The sequence below is a fragment of the Chionomys nivalis genome, chromosome 7, assembly GCF_950005125.1.
Source record: "Chionomys nivalis chromosome 7, mChiNiv1.1, whole genome shotgun sequence".
NCBI lineage: Eukaryota > Metazoa > Chordata > Mammalia > Rodentia > Cricetidae > Chionomys > Chionomys nivalis.
In genome coordinates this window covers 85,186,224-85,209,694 of record NC_080092.1, presented here as the reverse complement: position 1 = coordinate 85,209,694, position 23,471 = coordinate 85,186,224, and the positions used below count along the sequence as shown (strand labels likewise).

The window sequence follows — 23,471 nt, the reverse complement described above, 5'->3', positions numbered from 1 at the left end:
AAGTAGAGAAGGAGCTTTGGAGGGGGTGAGACCCTGGGTCCTCAAGCTGCAGGCCCCTCAAGGGCCTCTTGCTCATGTGTCTGATGCTATTTCTAGATCCTTGACCTTTCGTCCTCATCTCCCTGCTCCCAGATCCAACCCATTTCTCAAGAACACGAGGCCTCGGGTGACATTATCGCACAGGCACACACAAATAAACTCCATCGGCGGGTTTTAAAAAGCAGTCGAGGGATTGGTGAGACTCGGTGTTAGGCTGTTTATTCACAGGGAAGGCCGTAGGTCTGAGAGGTTGTGGAGCTGTGGTATGGCGTGAGTCCAAGACTCTGTGACAGCCATCGCGGTCTCTCGCTCGCTCACCCAGGACCAAGCACCTGAAGAACAAACGTGCTAGACGAAGAGAGATTGTCACCCTGTCACATCCCATGCCCTTTCACAGCACCACATCATGGGGAGGGCCCTTCACCAAGGGACTGAAGTAAAGGACATAAGTCACTTGGGGTGGGACTTTGTCAAACCCAAGAACCTGCGCTGGGCCCAGGCCTGAGAGACCTAGGGAGAGGCAAGGGGCAGAACAGCAAAGGTCAAAACAGGGCATGTCCTGTTTGGCTTTTTTGTTTTGGGTTTTGTGGTTGTTGTTTTGCCTGCGTGAGTTGTCTGAGAAAAAGAACCTCAGTCGAGAAAATGCCTCTATCAAAGTGCCCGTAGGCGAGTTTGTAGGATTTTGTTGTTGTTATTGTTGTTGTTGGGTTTTTTGGGTTTTTTTGTTTTTGTTTGTTTTTTTTTTTGACTAATGATTGTTGTGGGAAGTCCCAGTCCACTAGGGAAAGCGCCACTCTGGACACCCCTGGACACCCCTAAACTATGTAAGAAAGCAGGATGAGCAAGCCATGAGGAGCAAGCCAGTAAGCAGCACCCCTCCATGGCCTCTGCTTAAGTTCCTCCCTCCAGGTTCCTACCCATCAAGTTCCTGCCCTGGCTCCCTCAATGATGGAGTGTGATCTGAGAATTGTAAGCTGAATAAACCCTCTCCTCCCCAAGTTGCATTTGGTCTTGGTGTTTAGTTAGCAATAGAACCGCTAACTAAGATAAGGCAAAAGACAAGGGGCAGGGGGCTGGGCAGGTGAGGAATGGGGCCTAGACCCAGCACCAAGCTGGTAGCCCCAGGCTGCCCTCCTATCTTGGCTCCACAGACCTGGCACAGAAGACTTCTGGGGCATGTGCCGTATCCAAAGGACCTTGAGGAAGAGGCAGAACTCACCTTGAGAAATCTGCTCTATCCAGACATGATGTGCTTGACAAAGGCTAGGAAAGAAATCGAGAATCAGCCATACAAAGTGTCCCTCGGAGCTCCGCCCTCCTCTCCGCTGCTTCCTGCCCCCACCCTTCCAGCCTTGCCATGCCCTTTCTGCAGGTGGTAATGCTCTTACTGGAGGGTCATGGAGAGGACAGAAGAGGGGAAAGACCTAAACTCTGCTAGGTGTCCCTCTGTGCTGACATTAGACAGATGACATGAACGACATCATCACCATAGAGTCCCACAATTTACAAAATGGGTCAGCATGCCTCCCCCCCCATTTGAGGCTCAGAGATGGAAAGTGACTTGATCAAAGTCACACACATGGTTTATCACAAGGTCCTGGGCCAATAAGATGGATCGGAGGGTACAAGTGCTTGTCACAGAAGCCTGATGACCTGATGGAGGAAGGTCACTGGCTAATAAAGAAACTGCCTTGGCCCATTTGATAGGCCAGCCTTTAGGTGGGTGGAGTAAACAGAACAGAATGCTGGGAGGAAGAGGAAGTGACCTCAGACACCATTTCCTCTCCTCTCTGGGGCAGATGCGATGAAGCAAGCCGCCAGGTCAGACATGCTGAATCTTTCCCGGTAAGACTGGTGCTACACAGATTACTAAATATGGGTTAGGAGGCTAGAACTAATGGCCCAAGCAGTGTTTATATGAATACAGTTTATGTGTTGTTATTTTGGGGCATAAGCTAGCCAGGCGGCTGGGAGCTGGGTGGCAGAAACACAGCACCGCAGCTCCTTCAACAATGACCTGAGTCCAGTCCCTCAGAACCAACGACAGAAGGAAGTATTGATTCCTAAAAATTATCTTCTGACCTCTGAACACACATGTGTGCCCACACCAACATTTATATCATGCCTATATACATACACAACAATAATAATAAACATATATATATATATACGCCCCTTCTTTTATATTAGATATTCACTCCCAAGATGGAAAAACAAACAGCCTCCAGTGAGAATTTGCCACAGCCCATCAGAGACTCACATTCTGCAGCCTCCAGGCTGGCCAATCCCATCCCACACTCCCCTCTTACCCTGGGCACCCTGGGAAGCCAAAAAGAACCATACCTTCATAATTGATGCAGCCATTGGCATCCTCCTGCCCAGACAACAGCTGTTCCACCTCTGCCTCGCTCATCTTCTCCCCTGGGGGTGTGGGAATGGGGTTGTAATGACAAGGGGCAGAGAAGGGGAAGGAGAAAACAGAAACACTCAAAAGGCTTAGAGTAGTACTCTAATATGTGTATATTCCATACTTTCTGCATCAATGAGGGCTGCTGAGAAGTCAAGGGCAATGGCACTGGGTTTTGATCCTACTACACGTACTGGCTTTGTGGGAGCCTAGGCTGTTTGGATGCTCACCTTCCTAGACCTGGAAGAAGGTGGGGGATCCTTGGACTTCCCACAAGACAGGGAACCCTGACTGCTCTTCGGGCTGTTGAGGGAGGGGGAGTTGATTGGGGGAGGGGGAGGGAAATGGGAGGCGGTAGCGGGGAGGAGGCAGAAATCTATAATAAATAAATAAAATAAAATAAAATAAAAAGGCTTAGAGTCCCCCCGGATCTGAGAAAATGTCAAGCCTCCACAAAGGCTCGGGAAGGTAAGGCTCAAGTCTCTCAGGGCCCAGCACCAGTACAGCAGGCCCCAGGAGTAACCCCTGCTCTCCCAACTCTTCTCTTCCACTCCTGGTGCTTGCTGGGCAAACCCAGTTCCTGGGGTAGATGGGCAGGGGGTTCCCACAGAGGCCAGGGAAACAGGCCCTAGATTAGAGTTTGCCGGATACAGGGTCCCTTAGAGAAGCCCCATCCCGTGCCACTTGGCCCCTCTTATCCTACATTTCAGGCGGTTTTGATCTCTGCGCAGCTAACCTACCCAGAGTAGCAAGGACGTGCCGGAGCTCCGCCCCCATCACCGTGCCGTTGCTTTCCTTGTCAAAGACCCGCAGCCCCTCCACGAAGTCCTCATAGGTGCCCTGCTCTTTGTTGCGGGAGATGTGCTGCAGGATGGGCAGGAACGTCTCGAAATCCAGGGTCTTGGAACTCATCTCTGCACGGGCAGACAGAGAACACCACTCAAGTAGATGCTCTGGGGAGGAGAGGCCAAGGGGCTTCCCAGCCCTGACATCACTCGGGGCTTAGGGTGAGACACCCCGTCGATGACAGGTAGAGTCACGGAGATAAGCCAACAGAATTGGGGGTGGGGGGGAAGTATCCATGTAACTCTACACTGGGTCCAGTTACTAGGCCATTCGGTACGGGCGCTGGAATATTTAGACATTAATCCCACACTAACCTTCAGCCTTGGGTTTGCCCAAAAGACGCAGCACCTCTGCGTTGGTGGGGTTCTGGCCCAGGGCCCGCAGCACATCCCCACACTGCCCATAGGTGATCTTCATCTCTCCAGTTGGAGTCCGGTCAAACAACGAAAAGGCCTCTTTGAACTCTGTAGAGAGATATCCAGCTATAGCCTCCTGCCTGGAGAGAAGGCAGCAGCTGCAGCTTGAGAGACGCCAGGCTTCAGCCTCCAGCCCAGAGAGAAGGCAGCACCAGCTCACTGGAGTAAAGAATGTAGCAGTTCCCTTAAGCCACTGTTCCAGGCTGTTCTTGAAGCTGCTTTAACCCCATCTTCTGACAAGCAAACTCACCTAGGGACCCCATGACCTATCCAAGCACTCGTCTCTGGCTCCCTTCTCCCAGTCAGTTAGAGAACTGGCCAGTTCCCTGCTTCTCCACACCCCACATCCTTCCCCTGGTAGAGGCAAGTCGCTTATCCCTGCCAGGAAGGTTTCCCTGATTTTCAGTTTGGCTCTGCCTAGAAGAGCAGGAAAGAGCCAGGCCGGTCTCAGTTCCCTCCTGCTCCGCCCCCTATCCCTGTCACTGTGAGTGTCCTGGAAGGTGGCAGGACACAGAGACAGCTTATGAAGTGATAAGACCTTTTCAAACGTCAGCTATTATCAGTACTGCTTGCTCCCAACTGCAAGAGTCAGTCAAGGTGACTTTGGGGCCACAGTCAGATCACACCAGGCCTGTCGCTGATGTGATTTTGGTGGGTTTTGGTAAAATGACACTTCTGTTGGTCCTCTGGTTCTTCGCTGTAAGAGAGGACACAGTGTTGTTTGCCTGCGTGTATGGCTGGTGGGATCACAAAGTGTGCCAAGTGTGTGACTAACAGGGGTAGAGAACAGACCAAGGTGGCTCCCATGTCTCCTGCCTCTGGCGCTAACTCAGTACAAAAGAGACCTGACACACTGAACAGGTATCTAAGGGGAAAGGCCAAATTAAGACACCCCTGGGCCCTTTGTAAACAGCCTTACTTCTTCATCAGCTTGTTTTTGTGTTTTTGAGACAAGGTCTCATGTAGCCCAGGCTGACCCCGAATGTGCTAGGTAGCAGAGGATAACCTGGTACCTCTGATCCTCCTGCCTCCGCCTCCCAAGTGCCAGGATTATAGAGATGTGGCACCATGTCTGGCTCATTCTCCATCTATCTGGATTCAGTTACTTTATTAGAATAATGTGAACTGGTAGTGAGCCTGAAGTCACCTCAGGCCTTTGGCAAAGAAGCGGACAACCACAAGTGACAGCATACTGCCGTAGCTAACAGGGCAGCAAAGCGTCCCATGGCAGAAGCCCTGTTCTAGAAGAATATGCAAATCTGGCAGGGGAAATCAGAGCAGACATCAACAGCTGGAAGCTGGTTCTTGTGGGGGGTAAAGCAGCTCAACAGGGAGCTACTGTAGAGGGACGGGGTGGCCACCCTCAATCCTTTCCAGGTACTTAGAACTGCTTGCTTCCCTAAAGGCTGCATATGAATTACTTACAAATTATTCCACCGTCAAAGCAGAGTACCTCAGGCTTACTTACAACTCTTCCTGCTGGGGATCTCAGTGACCACATGAAAACATCAATGCTTGGAATTACTACTAGGAATAACAGAGCCATTGGTGCAGGGACAGCACAGGGCAGTAATGAGGCAGCTGCCCCGAGACAAGGAGCCCCATGGTGGAAGCCCCTGTTCTAAAAGGTTGTGCAGATCTGGCAAGGGGTCAGAGAAGAAGTCAACAGTTGGAAGCTGGTTTCTATGCGGGAGGGGGTATAAGGAAATTAGAGCCATAGCACCCAGAAAATGCAAAGCTTAGAAAAATGTGGTAACTAGCTCCAGAGAGATGGAGGATGGATGTAGACAAGATGCTGAATTATCACAAGACTTCTGAACTGGACAGAACCAAACAGCCTCGCTTTGAATAAAAGAAAATTAGGTTTTATAGAAGAGACGCCTGGGCTAGAGAGATGGCTCAGTGGTTAAGAGCACTTAATGCTCTATCAGACACGATTTAAAACCCAACACCCACATCGGGCAGCTCACAAAAGCCTGTAAATCCAGCTCCAAGAGATCTGATGCCTGCTTCTGACCTCCACGAGGGCATATGTAAGCACACATAAATAAAACGAACCAGGAAGATGAGGCGGGGGAGGGCAAACATCGTATGGCTCATCGTGGAAGAACTGGCAACAATAAAGCAGTCTCCTGATTCCCCAAGAATGCTCTTTTCACTGTAACACAACTAAACCATCAGCTGGGGCTTGGGGATGTGGCTCAGGCAGGAGAGATCTTGCCTGGCAGGGGCGAAGTCCTGGGTTCAATCCCAGCACCACATAAACCAGGTGTGGTCATACACACTTAGAACCCCAGCACTTGGGAGGTGGAGGCGGGAGAATCAGAAGTGCGGAGCTATTGTCAGTTAAAAGGGAATTTGTAGCCAGGCTGAGTTAACTAAGACCCTGTCTTAAAGGGGGGGGGGAGAGAGGGAGGGAGGGAGGGAGGGAGGGAGGGAAAGAAAAAGGAAGGAAGGAAGGAAGGAAGGAAGGAAGGAAGGAAGGAAGGAAGGAAGGAAGGAAGGAAGGAAGGAAGGAAATCATTCCCTAGCTACAGCTTCACCAAAAAGCAAATGAAGAGACAACAGGGATGAAACCTAAAGAAGAAACCTTCATAACCCCCACCCCACCCCCGGGAAGAGAAGGGGCTTCAGAGCGAGAGTGTTTAAGTTTACAGAGAGCTACCCCAGCCTGGAAACCTTGCGGGAGAGCAGAACTCAAGCAGCTGTCTTGGCGAGCTTCCACCACGATTCCCGTGGGAAACGAGATGCTAATTATTGAGTGAGTTTCCAGTCCTCGTGGGTGCCATGGGGCTGAAGTAGCTACAGATACGTGCATTTAACTAGAAAGCACTAAGAATTCCACGGTGTCTACAAAAGTATCACCTGACAGTGAGTCTCCATGGCCTACGACAGAAACAGATTCCTGTCACCAGCCTCGAAACACATGTGCCGGTTTTCATGTTCTGTGTGTGAGTAACTGATACAGCTTTCTTAGAGGGAAACTGACAGGAGCTATCATTAACCTTACAACTCCAAGGCAGACATCTTTCACCCAGTGCTGGGGAGACCAATGGAGAAAAGATGCTAATGCCCCCTACATGGAGACAGCCTGAAGGTCTCTCTGATTATTCAAGTACATCCATGTGTGAGAAGTCCCAAGGTTTCTCTCTCTTTTTTTTTTAAAGGTTATCTTTTTTAATTGCGAGGGTATGGGGGTTCATGTGGGTGCAGGCGCTGAAGTTACAGGTGGTTGTAAACTGCTCTGGGAAATGAACTCAGGTCCTCTGCAAGAACAGTGCACACTTCTAAGCACTGAGCCATCTCTCCAGCCCCTTGAGACTTATCCTAAAGTTGCATTGACTGACGATTTATATAAGATTGGGAAAACCTCAGTTGTCTATGTTGAAAAATGAAAGAGTTGTTGACAGAGACCACAGATGGACCAAGTACCTACAAGTCACTCCTGGCCCCGCCACCAGGGAAAGTAGACATGTCGCAGACTTTCTTTATGATGAAGGAGGGAGAGCCCATTAGCTAAAAAGTGTTTCCAGTATCAAGAACAGAGAGAAGGGCTTCCAGATATCCTCACAGACTGGAGTGGGGGGATGGAGGGGGTGGGGTTAAGACAGCAACATCAACAGTATCTCAACCACTCTGAAAGGACAGCTAAAATCAAGTCTAGAGTAAAATACCCAGATTCACATCCTGGACCCACCACTGCTGGCCCCATGAGAATGGACAAGACACCCAAAGTCTCTGAGCCTCATTTTTACTACCTGTGAAACAGCGGCAGTGCTAGCTACTATACCTCACAGGATCATTTGAAGAATGAAGTGACTTGATCCATTTAAAGCGCCCAGGACTGGGCCTGGCGGGCCTGCTGGGGTGACAAGAGAGTTACCACAAGGACCCCTACTCCTTCTCTGGAAAGCGCAAGAGAACACGGAGTTGTTGACACTCACCTTCGATCTGGTCGGCACTGAAGTCTATCTGTAGGGAAAGAAACACAGGAATGAGGGCAGGGAATGCTGATGGCTTCCAAGGGGGAGTCTGGTCACCTCCAGCAGGCTACTGATGAAGAGGGAAGGACACTGGACCGAGTGTAAGCCAGTCTCCTGATGAACAGGTCAAAGCTGAAAATCTATGACATAGTGCACCCTTCATGGCTCTCTCAGAACCGAGAAGGGAAGGGAGAAGGGGTGGAGCTGGCAAAATGGTTCCACAATTAAGAGCCATGGCTGCTCTTGGAGAGGAGCCAAGTTCAGTTCCTAGCACCACATGGCGGCTCACACCATCTGAAACTCCAGTTCCAGGGGTTCCAATGCTGTCTTCGGGACTCCATGAGCAACAGACATGCACACGGTACACATGTATACATGTGGACAAGAGAGTCATACACATAAATGAATCTTAAGAAGAAATCACCGCCAAGAGGAAACAAAAGAGAAGTTAGCTACCTACACAGTCCCAGAGCCTACAGTGACCCATGTTACAGTTCCTTAGAGTACAGCAACTTCCTTCTCAGCCTAGACAGCCAGGGACAAGCTGCTCTCCCTGACACCCCCAGGACCCCCCTAGTTCACAATGCCCTGACTAAATGTGCCTCCTCTGGCTTTGAGTGTTCACTACTGTTTATTCTGGGACCCCCCCCCACCTCACTGACTGAAGCCTTCCCTTCCCCCATCCCACACCATCTTCCTCTCAGGCACTCTAGTGAGATCCTGGGTTCTTTGTCACTGCCTATCTGTGCCTATTTCAATAAAACCAGGTCCCTATCCTCCCCCCCCCCAAGGAGGGTAGAGACTTTCGTTATCACTAAAGTGTTTGGTATATAGTAGGTACTCAAAAATATTGTGTTGAATGAAGAAATGGATTTGGGGTGCCCACCCCGCAACGCACATGGTTGTGCCCAGGTGGGAAGTTCTGGAAAATGAACTGAGGTGACCGAGCATAAGTCATCGTTTTAACAGTTTTGAATGACAGTTCAATGTCTTTTCCCACTCTGCTCTGCCCTGGCCTTCCATTCCCTAGTGGTGCTTGGTGCCACCCCTGAGGCATTTCATGTGCCACCAGGCCACGCCCCACCTCTTCTTCCAGAACTGACACCACAGGGGCTCAGCCGGGAGACTATAGCCGAGAGTGGTTTTGCCAAGTGTAGAGGTAAATGAGGCAAAGCAAGGTCTACACTAACCCTCCAGGGGAGAGGCAGCTTGCCTTGCTTTACGATGCTTTCTGTCCCAGGACTAGACACACACAGACACACACACACACACATTTGCGCGCAGACGCATTCAGTCTGACCACGTGGTCACCATGACACCATGGGCTCAGGTTTGTCTCTGCTCTCATTGCAGTCAAGGGATCTTATAAACAAAGGAACTGGGCAATATGTGTGTGAGCAGGGAATGGCTCCCTGAGTGGAGGGGAGTGACAGCTGAAAGGGGAGAGAGCTCATTTGATGCCACTGGGAAGCTGTCCAGACAACAGGCACCAAATATGGAGTTTAATCTGACAAACCAGAATAAAGGCAAGGGGGGGCTCCTGGGGGCACGGATGCTCAGCTTTAGGGAAGACAGATGATGCAGGAAGCCCCCAGGTACTATGGCGGGGGGGCTTCTGCTACTCTCAGTTTCCCCACAAGGAGCCACACAACCAAGTCTAGGCATGGAGCAACTTCCTGAAGTTGACAAGTCAATCCCGCTAACCCCCTGGGAGGGCTAACGGGGTCTTGACTCCCTCGATACAGGACTGTCTGAAGTCTCCGATGTGAGCTTGATCCTGAGAAGACTATGGAGGCCCACACAGCTAGAGCCTTGGGTTCAGGGTCTCTGCCTGTGTCAGAGAACCTTGGCCCGTACTTCTCATCTCCCCCCAGCCTTGTCCTGTGAGATCCCCGAGGGGGCCCCCCACTCCAGACCTGATATTAATAGTTCTTCATTCCAGGAGCCACTTGACGGCTCCCAGCCTGGTGCCAAGTCTTCAAACTGCTCCTCTCTAGAAGCTTCAGACCCCCTCCTTCCCAGGCCCAACCCTTCCTGGTTCATTCCTTCAGCAGCTGGGACAGATGGCTGGGAGGCCTAAAATGACAGTCAGTCAACAGGGGCTCATACCAGTTCCAGGGAGGGGCTGGGGGCGTTACCAGCCAGATGAAGGGAGCAAGACGAAGCAGGGCATAAAACTGAAAGACTAAAGAAAGCAGGACCAGCTTCCTACCCAGGGTAGAGAAATCTCAGCCAGGAGTGAGCCTGTCAGCCTGTGGCCATGAAGGAGTGGCCCACCAGTGTAAGGGAAAGCAAAAGGGAAGGCCCCAGGCTGCTCCTGTCTTCTCTGCCTCTCTTTCCAACTGTGTATTTGTGGTGAAGGTTCCCACGCTCCGGCACACTAAAGGACCCCACTGGCTGCTCACACCCCACTCCAGCTATACCACTAGTTCCTATTACGTGTCTATTTTTCATAAACATACTCCACCTCTCGGGGCTAGAAGAAGAATTTAACGGTTAAGAGCACTCGCTGTTTTTCCAGAGGACCAAGGTTTGGTCCTCACCACCCACATGGCATCTCACAATCTGTAACTCCAGTTCTGAAGGACCCAACGCCCTCTTCTGGCAGTAGGCACTGCGTACATGTGTTACACAGACATACATGTGGGTAAAACACTCACACAGAGAGAATAAAATAATAGATTGTAAAAGTTATATTCATCTCCCACTTTAGGTAAAGGCTGATTTTTGCTTCACTATCGTTCCCCCACACGATGTTTTACAAAAGCTGACTGGTTGCATCTACCACCATCTTGGATTCTGCTCCGCTAATCAGAAGTAGCCTGACACCTGTGCACAGAGCAACGCCCTGTTGTTCAAACAGAAAGCCTCTGAGTCTAGTTCTGGTTCTACTGGCCCTTGGAGCTATGACATAGGGCACAGATGCCATGGTCCTCATATCTGTCTGGCCTGAGAGAAACAGATCCCTCAGCAACAGAGAGAATAGGAGCCCGTGCTCCCTACCCATACCCGATGGGCTGAGATTCACTCACCTTCACACTCTTGGGGTCAAAGGCAGAGTCCTTGGCCGGCTCAGGAGCTGGGGCAGGGGCTGGAGCAGCAGCGGCAGCTGCGGCTGGCTTGGCAGCCTCCTTCTTAGGTTCAGGTTTCTTGGGAGGCATGTTGTCTTGGGAGCTCCAGTGGAGGTGGGACCTAAAAAGGAAGCAAAAGAGGAGAGGTAGCCCCTGAGAGAGAAGAGGGAAGACTGGAAGGCCTCCCTCTGCTTTTATCCTGGGCAGGAGCCCCCACAGAGGGGCTGGGTGAGAGCGAGGGCAACGGCTGCTGGCTATAAAAGGAAGAAACAGCAGCAGGGTGCAGCTGGCATCTCAGTATTGTCACCAGTTTGGGGCCACCAGTTCCCTCTCCACTCCCCCTCCCCATACACACACCTCACTCCTCACAGCCTGCACCTCTGGAGCAGATGGATTCTTTCCTGCCAATTGGTGGAAACCAGAGAGGGGGCAGGAAAACAGACCCTCTCCTAAGCGCCAGAGTGGTCAGAGAGAGATGAGCTGACCTGAGCCGTTGATAACCCTCACACATAGTCCAGGGGAGGCTGAGGCTTTTTTTAGCCCCTCCTGAGCAGAGGCAGCCCACTACACATTCCTTTGAAGCCAAGAGCTTTTAAGCTGAGAGCCCCAGTCTCTGCCCTAGAGGCTCAACTGGCCAGGCATGGAGCCCTGAGGCAACAGCTGGTCCAGCCTGCCCTGTTGTCCCCACTCTCCCAACCCACAGGGCCAAATCCTGCATTGTCCAGGGCAGGCATCCGGGAACTCCACAGACTTCAACTCCCTAGATCCACCCTCCACCCACAGTTGTTCATTTAGCAAGTATTGCACATTTGTGCCCCAGGGGGATCCGGGTAAGAACAGAGAGATTAGAAACCTTAAGATGTAGTGTTTGCTCTGTCTCTAACTCATTATGCGCCACTGGAGGGTGTGTGTGTGTGTGTGTGTGTGTGTGTGTGTATGTGTGTGTTGCTTACTATGCACCAGGTACTACTGGATTCTATTCCTATACTATCTCATTAAATCTTCCATAATCCTAAAAGGCAGATACTATTAATACTCGGGACACACACACACACACAAATAACTTGGCCAAGGTCACTCAAATGATCTGTGTGATCTGGGATTGGAAGACAGGTATATCTGGTTTTAATGTGTATAGTTGAATAATTTATATTACAGTCTCATTTATATGAAAAAGAAACATGGGGTGGAGGTGATGTTAGGAAGGGCAGGATGGAAATAGAGCAGAGTGATGCCCACCTGGCATCCTGGCACTCGAGACAGGAACAGAGGGACCGTGAGTTTGAGGCCCGTCTAGGTTATACAGCAAGATCACAGTTCAAAAAACATAAAGAAAGGAAGGAAGGGAATGGGAGGTGAGAACCAACCATTCAAGGAGAAAACCCCTGGGGATCTAGGGGGAGGGGAGAGGAGAATGGTAGCAGTTTCTTGGGGTTTTTTTCCACTTCCTAAAAATGAAAAATTTTTAAACAATTGTGATGTTTTGAAAAGAAAAAAGAAAAAAATGAAAGTCAATGATATTCAGAAAAACAACCCCCAAAAGTCTGTCCACCACACACCTGTGTTGAGCTGGATCTTTAGACTATGCAGAGTTCACAAGATCAAAACCAAGGAAGGCAGAGCAGTACTCTGTCTTCCTAAGCCATTTCTTCACCTATAAAACAAGATTGTATGAACTGAGAATATAGCACAATTGGTAGCATGCTTACCAATGCACAAAACCCTAGGTTCGATTCCCAACGCCACATAAAACCAAACACTATGGTGACACCTGCTTGTAATCCCAGCACTCAGGAAGGGGAGGCAGGAAAATCAGAAACAAGAAGTCATCCCCGGCTATGTAGTGAGTCTAAAGCCAGCCTGGGTTACATAAATAAAGTAAAATAATAAAATAAAATAAAGATTACCAGTTGGGAGAAGTAGAACCTATCTGTAATCCCATCAAAAGGTTGACATAGGAAGACCGAGATTTCTGACCTGGGCCACATAAAAAGATTCTGTCTCAAACAAGAAGCCAAAATTCGTAGAATAGTCCCAGTTGAGCTCCAAAGCCTCCAATTCCAGGTACCCTGGAGACAAACATCTGCCCCTTCCCCAGTTCCCTAAACACAGCCCCAGATCACTATGAACACTATGAACGCCTATAGTGTACCCTGGGGCTCAGATTACCTTTTGCCACAGAGCCTTCCTGGAGAAGAATCTAAGACCCAGAGGGACTTTGAGATGCTCAGATGCTATCTGCACTGGACTGGCTAAATCGACTCCCACCCAGTGTGTGTGCTGTCTTATGCCACACTGTCCCTCCCCACGGCCTGCCTGCACCTACGCTAGTCACTGCTGGGCAAAGAAACCTTCAAGGGAAACTGAGGCAGGAAACGTTACCAGAAGTTGCCCCCCAAACTAAAGAAAGACTGAAACTCAGTCCAGGTCTGTCTCTCTTGTCAAGGTGCCTCTTCCTCTCACCTCTGCCTCACTTCCCTTTCTTCTCACCTGTTAGACCTGCCCACCCCCCCGAAGGCCATGGAGGTGGTGCTCTAGGAAGATACCCCTGCTATCAAAGCTGTCAGCTTGAGTTCTGTCCTCGGAGTCCACCAGGTGGTAGGGAGAACTTAATCCTCAAGCTGTCTTCTGACCTCCACTCCCACAAACACAAAGTAATTAGTCAAGCCGGGTGGTGGTGGCACACAGATCTCTGTGAGTTCAAGGCTAGCCTGGTCTACAAGAGCTAGTTCCAGGACAGGCTCCAAAGATACAGAGGAAACCCTGTCTCAAAAAACCAACCAACCAAACAAACAAACAAACAAACAAACAAACAAAGAAATTAATTCGTTAATCTTTTTTCAAATCCAACCCCTTGCCAACTCAAGATTTGCATCCTTTTCTATGCCCTGCGAGTCCCCTCCCAGACCTCTTTCACTTGGGCTGAAGTTAGGTGACTGGGGATGAGGAAAGAAAATAAGAGCCCCTCAGTCTCTGCTGCCCCCTCCCCCTCCTCCCACTTCCAGCCTCTTTACTGGACAAGTATCCTGGCGTGTTTGTATGGAGAAAGACCTATAGACTTCCCTGGAAAGTGTGTAAAAACATGGCAGCTGGAAGCTAACTCACCAGCCACAGTGGGCCACAGCCAGCTGGCCTCCTACATGAAAGAACTTTCAAGACACGTTCAACAGAATCCTAGTGCCAAGACTTTCTCTGGTACCAAGAGATGGAGAAACCAGGTCTGGGGCTTCCCTCTACCACCAGCTGATTAAGCAGCACCCTTTCCTGTTGGGTTGGGTTTGGTTCGGTTTTTTATAGTTATTTATTTATTGTGGTTGGGGAGAGGCAAGCCATGGGCATGTGGAGGTCAGAGAACAACGTGCAGGGGTTGGTCCTCTCTTTACACCGTGTGGGTTCCAGGGATTGAACTCAGGTCGCTGGGCTTCCAGCAGATTGCTTTTGTTTACTGAACCATCCTCCCGGCCTTTGTGTATTTAATTTGGTTTGATTCTTTAATTTTTATTAAATGAATTTTATTTTCATTTTAAACTTTTTAAAGATTTTATTCTAAAATTGTGTGTTTATGTTATGTGCACGTCTGTAGATGTATTTTTCTACAGGCCATCAGTTCACAAAAAAGACACATAGACTTATTACTAATTATAAAAGTTTGGCCTATAGCTTAGGCTTGTCCTACTAGCTCTTATAACTTAAATTAACCCATATCTTTTCTTCTGCACTCTTTTACACAGCTCAATTACCCTTACTCTGTACTGCCCATTGCGCTTCCTCTCCATCTGGCTGATGACTCCACCTTTCTTCTTCCCAGAGCTCTCTCTGTCCAGAAGGCCCTGCTGTACTTCCTGCCGAGCTATTGGCCATTTAGCTCTTTATTAAACCAATCACAGCAACACATCTTCACAGTGTACAGGAATATTCCACAACACATGTTTACAGGTAACTATGAGCTGCCTACCATGCCTGCTAGGAACTGATCTCAGGTCAACTGTAAGAGCAGTGTGTGCTCTTAACTACAGAGCCATTACTCAGGACTCATTGGGTTATTTTTGTTTTTGTTTTTCTGAGACAGAGTCTCACTATGTAGCATAGGCTGACCTAAAACTCATAATGTAACCCACGCTGGCCTCAGACTTATGCCAATCCTCCTGTCTCAGCCTTTAAAGTACTGAGATTACAGGCACAAACCACTATTCTAGGCTTCCTTGTGTGTGTTTATTTATTTACTCGTGTGTGTGTGTCTATTGGTGTGTGTGTGTCTGTGTGTGTGTGTCTTGTGTTTGTGTGTGTCTCTCTCTGTGTGTATGCCCAATTTCCACCGTATTTTCTGAGACAGAGTCTGTCACTGAACCTGGAGCTCACTGATTGGCTAGATTGGCTGGCCATGAAACTCAGGAGATCCAACTGTCTCCAAACCACACACACCCAGGACTGGGGTTACAAGTATGGTGCAAGTGGCAGGTGAAGATCCGAATTCAGATTCTTGCTCTTGCCCTGTGTCTTAGTCACTATTGCTGTGAAGAAACACTATGACCACGGCAACTCCTATAAAAGAAAGCATTTAATTAGGGGCTTGCTTACAGTTTCAGAGGCTTAGTCCATTGTCATCATGTCAGGGAGTATGATGGCATGCATGGTGTGGGAGCAGTAGCTGAGAGCTATATATCCCTGATTCACAGGCCAAGAGGTGAGGGGTGCGTCTAACACGGGCTTTCGAAAGTTCAAAGTCCACCCCAATGACACACTTCCTCCAACAAGACCACACCTCCTAATCCTTCCAATCCTTTCAAATAGTGCCACTCCCTGGTGACTAAGCCTTCAAATATACGAGCCTGTGGGGGCCACCCTCATCCAAACCACCACGCCTGCAAGCACTTCACCCAATGAGCCATCTCCTTCCTGTGTGTTTCACATACTCAGCTTCTCACAAACATTTTCAAAGAAATAGTTTGACTATTTAAAATTTTTTTTACATAACCAATGAACAAAAATCTCTCACCTGCTGACCATTTTAAACACCAACCATTTTTGTCATTCTAGAAAGAAATGGACTCACATGAGTCTCAAAAGGCAGGCCTAGGAGGCTGTTTTACTTTTCTTGCTTTTTAGGGTGTTGCTTTGTGTTTTGTTTTGTTTTTTTAATCTGGGCAGGTAGATCAGAGGTAGATCACCTGTCCATCATTTATGAAACTCTAAGTTCAGTCTCTAGCACCATAAAAAAAAAGAGTGGGGTGGGGAGAAGGTGGGAGGAGTGGGAGGATGGGAGGGAGAGGGAACTAGGGTTGTTTTAAATATATATGATATATATATATCATATATATTTAACCAGAATGGTCTGTTTTATGTGCAATAAAGTTTGTTTATTTTTAAAATTATCTAGAGGGGCTGGCGAGATGTCTCTGCAGTTCACAGCAGTTGTTGCTCTTCCAGAGGACCAGAGTTTGGTTCTCAACAGCCACATCAAAGTGCTCACGGCTGTTTTTAAAATCCAGCTCCAGGGGACTCGATGCCGATGACCTCCTAGGGCACCAGCACTCAAGTGCACATAATCCAAGCAGACACACATACCCTACACATTTAAAACCATTAAAATAAATATTTTAAAAAGAAATCTGGAGTTTTAAAAAGAACATCAGGTCTGCAGGGCTCTCTCGAGCATGCTGTGGTATGGCTGAAGCCTTTTCTGCCATTTCCAGTATAGGGTCGTGACCCTTAACATCGCAAACTACTGTGAGATTTGTGAGAAATAGCAATCCCAGCAAGAGATTTGAATTTCCCATGAGTTCTCCAGGCAGAGGATGCCGGGCTTCTCAGGTTTCCTCAGAAACAGAGCCCTCCAGGAGACAGCGAGGTTCAGAGGAAGGAAGGACAGCGCACGGTGATGGTGACTAAAAGGGCAGTGAAGTGTGGGTTTAGAAAAAAGGAAGGACGAGTCAGAAAGGGATGGGAGAGGGGCAGGGTGGCAGCTTAGAAAACAGCCTGTGAAATACTGCCTCACAGAAAGCATGAGTTCCGAAGACCAGCCAGCCTGCTTCCTCAGAAGAAAAGCCATATCGCCTGAGATCTGTGGCCATGGGGCACCCCAACGTGGAGCAGGGATGAGGTCAGAGCATGTTATATGTTTCTTCTGGCTCTCAGCAACCCCAGGAGAAAGGAGCCTGGCACTCTTGAAGCAATGGAAGAACACTATGGTTTCTGGGAAGGAGCCATGTATGTGGTCAAGAGTCCCAACCAGACTCTTATCACCTGAACTCACTGTCTCAAGAGATTCCAGAAGCTGGAGCCAGAGGTCCCACATTCTGATCCTCCTCATCTGTTTCCCAATGACTGATGTTGAATTTTCACCCATCAGCAGGGACTTGCCCCTCAGCACAGGTCAGCCAGTCTAAGACGAGAGGCCCTGGAGAGTGAAGAGCTATCCCGTGGGCATTGGCAGCCTACACGCAACCTCTGTGGGAATGGCTAGCAGCACCTGAGCCAGAGTGCCTCCATCATACATGCTCCCACTATGCAACCTCAAATGCAGTTGATTGAAAATGTATGTGATAGGATTTCCTGCCAGCCGGTGTTTGTGAGGGGTCGCTCAGAGACATGCGCACTGAGAGCTGCGAGCAGTCCTCATCTGGACTTTGCTCATCGGCACCCTCTTCTTTCTGCCTGTCACCTCTGACCACATTGTGTCTGTCCCGCCCTGAAAGAGATAGACTCTCCTTCCTGGGATTGAATGCTGCTGACGACAGCGCTGGCTGTTAATACTCCGTCACTGTCACCCACCCTCCTCCCTCATCGGTGTCTCATAAGCCTGGATATCACAGGCACTGCCGCAGTCAACAGCGCCTCCTTAATCCATGTCCATAAAGGAGCTGGCAGGAGAGGTCGAGGCCCACTCGGGAGCCAGACTGGGTGGAAGCCCTGACTCAGCACCATGGGCTCGCCAGTTAACTTCTTTGTGCCCCAGGATTTCTCCACTGGAAAATGGAGCTGATAACTTCATAGGAGATTTGTGATTAAATGACTAGCTGTTTGTGACTTTTCCGTGTGTGTGTATGTGTGTGTATTGTATACATTTGGGCTTATGTAGAGGCCAGAGGTTGACATCAAGTGTCTTCCTCGATTGCTCTCCACCTTATTTTACCCATTTTTATTTACATATGTGTGTACGTGTGCGCACACGTGTGCACACGCACACACAAGCACTTGCCTGAGTTCCTATGTACCAAAGGGTGTTGGTGTCCAACGAGGCCAGAAGAGAAAGTTAGATCACCTGTAACTACCATTGCAGTCAGTTATGGATACCTGATGTGGGTGCTGGGAACTGAACTTGACTCCTTTACAAGGATAGCTAAGCCAGCTCTCCAGCCCCATCTCCACTTTCTTTTTGCTGTTGGTGTTTGTTAGTTTTCTAGTTAGTTAGTTAGTTAGTCAGTTGGTTAGTATCTTAGTTAGGGCTTCTGTTGTGGTGAAGAGACACCATAGCCACAGCAATTCTTATGAAGGAAAGCATTTAATGAGGAGGCTTACAGTTCACAGGTTTAGTCCATTATCATCATGGCGGGACATGGTAACATGTATGCAGACAAGGTGCTGGAGCTGAGAGTCCTACATCTTGATCAGCAAGCAACAGGAAGTAAACTGAGACACTGGATTTGGCTTGAACCAATATGGAACCTCAAAGTCTGCCTCTACAGTGACCCACTTTTTCCATCAAAGCCATACCCCAGCAGGGCCATTCCCTATGTGCTTATGGGGCCAATTACATCCAAACTACTACAGATAGATAGATAGATGATAGATAGATAGATAGATAGATAGATAGATAGATAGATAGATAGATAGATAGATAGATGGATAGATAGATAGATAGATAGTTTTGAGACAAGGTCTCTACATAGCCCTGGCTATCCTAGAACTCACTATGTAGACCAGGCTAGCTTCAAACTCAAAGAGATCCATCTGCCTCCAATTTCCCAGGGACTGAGATTAAAGGCCTGAACCACCACACCTGGCTCCGTTTTCTTTTTTCAGACAGGATCTCGCTCCAAACCTGGAGCTTGCCATTTTGGCTAAACTGGAGGTCCAGTAAGCCACCAGAATCCTCCGGTTTCTGCCCGCCACTACAGCACTGAGGTTATAAGCACGTGTCACCACACCTGTTTTTACATGAGAGCTGAGGACCAAATTCAGATCTTCATGCTCCACTGGGAAAGCCATTTCTGTGCGCCCCAGACCGGGCAGGCAAGGATGGGGGAAGGAAAGAACTGAGTCCCCAAAGCTGTCTTCTGATCCCCAAACACACACACACACACACACACACACTAAAACGTTAGTATGGTCTTTGCTCTAGCAGTTATAAAATACAGACCAAGAAATGGAAGAGCTCTCAGCGACCTGTTATCCCTCTAGTGAAAGATCTACCGCCCCTGACCAAATACGTTACAAAAGACGGGAAAGAAGTCCACAAACTGTGTGAAGAGAAAGTACTTTCTGTGGAAACTGAAAAATTATAGAAGCATCTGGAAGCTGTAGGAAAATGGAAGTGGAGAGGCGAGCTGGAAGTCTTTGGTCTAACAGAGAAACATGAGTTACTTAACAACGTCTAACGAACCACTTCAAGTCTGAAGAAACGAGGAAGGCATTGTTGTCAGAAAGCTTCTGACTGCGTTCCTCAGGAATCTGGTGACGATGACAACTAAATTGGCGCTTGAACCAGGAGGTTCTGGAATATCTTTAGCCTGTGAAACAGAGCAATGAAAAGGCAGGGTGTGGTAGCATGCCTGTGATCCCAATGCTGGGAGGTGGAGACAGGCGGACCCCGGAATCACTGACCAGCCAGCCAAGTCTACAAACGGTGAGTTCCAGGCCAGTGGGAAAGAAGTTGGGCAGTGCCTAAGGAATGAGAGTGTCCTATGCTCTCTACAAATGTGCGCCCCCACACCAACCCCAAATGCACATACGTACAAGTCCTTATGCATGTGCATGCAAGCACACACACACACACATCTATTTCATATTTTAATTGCATCAAAAACTAATAAAGCAGGTCAGGGGTTCAGGAGAAAACTGAAGTGGTGCCCTGAGGAATTATAAAATTATGAAAGTTTTGGATGATGCTTTCTATAAAAACATTTCAGACAGAGTCAGCGGGAATGCATTTCTGGTGTTGACAGCAGGGCTTCTATGAGTTGGGGCTCTGATTAGTACACATGAGGCTGGTGCAGTTGCTGCAGCCGTGTTCTTGGTGGTCACATGGACAGAAAATGATCCTTAGGTCATTGCTTTTTCAGATAAATTGGTACCACGTCCTGTGACTAGGTGCGACCTTAAGACAGGTTTTAACGGTCATGCGTCAAATCCCAGCAGGTGGAACTGATTGCTCCCCCCAATGATCTGGGTTCAGAAGACAAACACAGTCGCTTGTGTGTACATCATGACCACTGGTGAGAAGTTTGCTGGAGAAGTGTGACCTGCGGTTGTTCTCGGGGAATATTGAAAGGAAACAGATGTTCCAACCGACTGATCTGAGGGACAGCGTCGATGTTTCACTGTTTCTGACCCAGATGTTACAGGCATGTTGGGCATGTGTGACTTTGACACTGGAACTCTTGGTGTAATGTGAAATTTCACATCACGTGTGATGTTTCCATAACATCTGCATGACCTAGGAAGTCCACAGCCATCAGTGATCTCACCGATTACACAACTCTGCCGCTTGCCTTCTTGCCTTTATCTTCTGTATCCACTCTGCACACATTCATCTGTTCAACCAACAGGTACTGGGTGCCCATAATGCACCAGGACTGTTGCTAAGGTGAATAAGGGGCCACAGCAGACTCACTGACCACACAGAGCTTTAACACGCTGACAAATACGAAGATTGTATAAGATATTCTTTTTTTTTAATTTTTATTTATTCATTATGTATACAATATTCTGTCTGTGTTACCAGAAGAGGGAACCAGATCCCATTACAGATGGTTGTGAGCCACCATGTGGTTGCTGGGAATTGAACTCAGGACCTTTGGAAGAGCAGGCAATGCTCTTAACCTCTGAGCCATCTCTCCAGCCCCCTAAGATATTCCATAACAATATACATTAGTCCTGTGGGGGGGGGGGGGAATCTATGTCTCAAAGGCCCGGCTTCTTTCCCAGACAGCTCAGGGTCTCTCCACATTTCTGACTGACTTCTGGGCCTTTCTCAGTGGCAACACTCCAAATGCAGTTCAGTTGGTCCTGGATATCTGTGGGATCTGTATGAATGGATCCAACTAACTACAGAAGGAAAATATTTGAAAATCTGGGTGTAGTGGTGCATGATTATAATCCGAGCACTCAGGAGGCTGAGGCGAGAGGATTATCAAAAGCTGGAGGCCAGCCTAGGCTACATAAGGAGACCCTTTCTCAAACGACAAAGATCAATTGTGTCTGAGACTATACAAACTCTTTCCATCATTGGGCCCTGTCATAATGTTCACACAGTGTTTATATGTACTGAGTATGATATGAAGAGCTGAGATGGTTTAGAGCAAAATGGAGTAAGGGTCTAGTTCCCTATAAGACTATACTATTTACACCATCTTGTACAAAAAAAAGACTTGGACATCTATAGGTGTTGGCCCCTGAGTCCTTGGAACTTGTGAACCAGTCCCAAAAATATGGGAAGAAGATGGATGTTTTAAACCTAGTCCCTCCCTGACAACACAAATCAGACTTTTGAAGGGTTTTTGTTCTGTTCTGGTTTGATTTTTTTTATCTGTCTGTGTCTGTGTGTGTGTTGCACACACTTGAGTGTGCACGTGAGTACTTGCAGGGACCAGAACAGGATGTCAGATGTCTTCCTCTGTCACTCTCTGCCATATTGCCTTGAGACAGGGTTTGTCACTGAGCCAGAAGCTGGCCATTTTGGCTTGAGTGGCTGACCGGTGAACTCCCTCAGGATCTGCCTGTCTTGGCTGAATGATACCATGGTAACAGGCATGCTCAGCCAAGCTCAGCTTCTTATGTGGGAGCTGGAACGCTAAGTCAAGTCCTCATGCTTGCAGAGAAGGTGTTCTTACTTACTAAGCCAACTTCCTAGCCCTGGCTTTTGCTTTTTTTTTTTTTTTTTTTTTTTTTTTTAGACAATGTGTAACATAGCCCTGACTGGTTTCAGACAGTCTGTGTAACAGAGGAAGACCTTGAACTTCTGATCCTCCTGTCTCCACCTCCCCAAATGCTGAGATTACAGGCTTTATACTCCCATTGTGCCTGATTTCCAAATAGTGTATCTACAACACAAGAAAAATAACAAAGTCTCTTCAGGCCGACTATGGTAAATACTAAAGACTTGAATATGAGAGAGTGGAATGGCACACACTTGTAATCCTAACACTTGGAAGGTTAAAGCAGAAGGATCATGAGTTCAAGACCAGCCCCAGTTACAAAATTTGTTCAAGGCTATCCTTGGCTAAATGAGACTCTACCTAGAAGGAGGAAGAGAATACAATTGTGTCTGTGTTTTATCTATTGTTCTGTAATTATTAAGAATTAATTAAAAGTGTGCCTAGAACTTAGTCAAGGAAAAAACAAAGAACCTATTCAAGAACATGTGCATTCTCTCTCTCTCTCTCTCTCTCTCTCTCTCTCTCTCTCTCTGTGTCTCTTTGATCCAGTTATTTTTAAATTATTTTTTAATCAGTTTACAAAACAATAGGTTTCCATATGACATTTTTTACACATTCTTGGGGCTTTTTTTTTTTTTTTGAAGAGTTATTTATGTATGAGTGCTCTACCTGCACATACGCCTGCAGGCCAGAAGAGGGCACCAGATCTCATTACAGATGGCTGTGAGCCACCATGTGGTTGCTGGGAATTGAACTCAGGACCTCTGGAAGAGCACGCCGGTGCTCTTAACCACTGAGCCATCTCTCCAGCCCACATCCTTAGTTTTTAACCCTCCCTCTTCTCCGTCCTCTCTGCTGCTTTCCAACTCTCATCCCCTCTCAAGCCCTTCTACCGTCAGTAACACCTTCTCTACATTTATATCACACATTTTCTACTATCCCCTCCCATAAGCCCTGCTTATGGCTCCTTTCCAGTTTCCTGGCCTCTACAGGAACTCTGATTCAGACACATAAATCCCAGTTTTTGAAGCTGGGACGCTTCACCCGCCTTTCTCGGCCTGGGCTACCTCATTCAGTGTATCAGTTTCACAGTTCCATCCATTTTCCTGCAAATGTCATCATTTCATTTTTCTTTACAGCTGAATAAAATTCCAATGTGTACATGTACCACATGTTCATTATCTATTTATCTGCAGGCGGAGACTGCTCTTTCGTTTCCCGGCCACCCAGCCCCAGATAATCACACAGAACCTATATTAATTACAACACTGTTCAGCCAATGACTCAGGCATATTCCTAGCTAGCTCTTACATCTTGAATTAACCCATTTCTATTAACCTATATATCGGCACAAGGCTGTGGCTTACTGGTAAGGACCCACGGCTGTCTCCTTTGGCAGCTACATGGTGTCTCCTTGACTTTGCCTGATCTCTATGTATATCTCTGTTCGGATTTCCAGCCTGGTTTTATTCTGCTAAGCCATTGGCCAAAGCAGCTTCTTTATTAACCAATGGTAATGAAACATATTCACAGCACACAAAGGGAAATCCCACGTCATTCATCAGTTGATGGACAGCTAGGCTGATTCTATTTCCTAACCACTGTGGGCAGAG

At 48.1% G+C, this 23,471-nt stretch overlaps 1 protein-coding gene and 1 pseudogene across 1 annotated transcript; one reads left to right on the top strand and one right to left on the bottom strand.

Annotated features, from left to right (window-relative positions):
* Positions 1–250: 250 nt before the first annotated feature.
* Myl4 (myosin light chain 4) lies at positions 251–10,914 on the bottom strand. The gene is made up of 7 exons (XM_057775672.1): positions 10,724–10,914; positions 7,653–7,680; positions 3,607–3,756; positions 3,187–3,360; positions 2,383–2,460; positions 1,259–1,302; positions 251–371 (listed from the first exon to the last, which is right to left on the bottom strand). The coding sequence occupies exons 1-6, from the start codon at positions 10,850–10,852 to the stop codon at positions 1,274–1,276; spliced, it is 588 nt and encodes a 195-aa protein (XP_057631655.1). The 5' UTR covers positions 10,853–10,914; the 3' UTR covers positions 251–371; positions 1,259–1,273.
* An 8,851-nt stretch (positions 10,915–19,765) lies between these two features.
* On the top strand, positions 19,766–20,375 carry LOC130877086 (RNA-binding protein RO60-like; annotated as a pseudogene).
* The last annotated feature ends 3,096 nt before the right edge of the window (positions 20,376–23,471 follow it).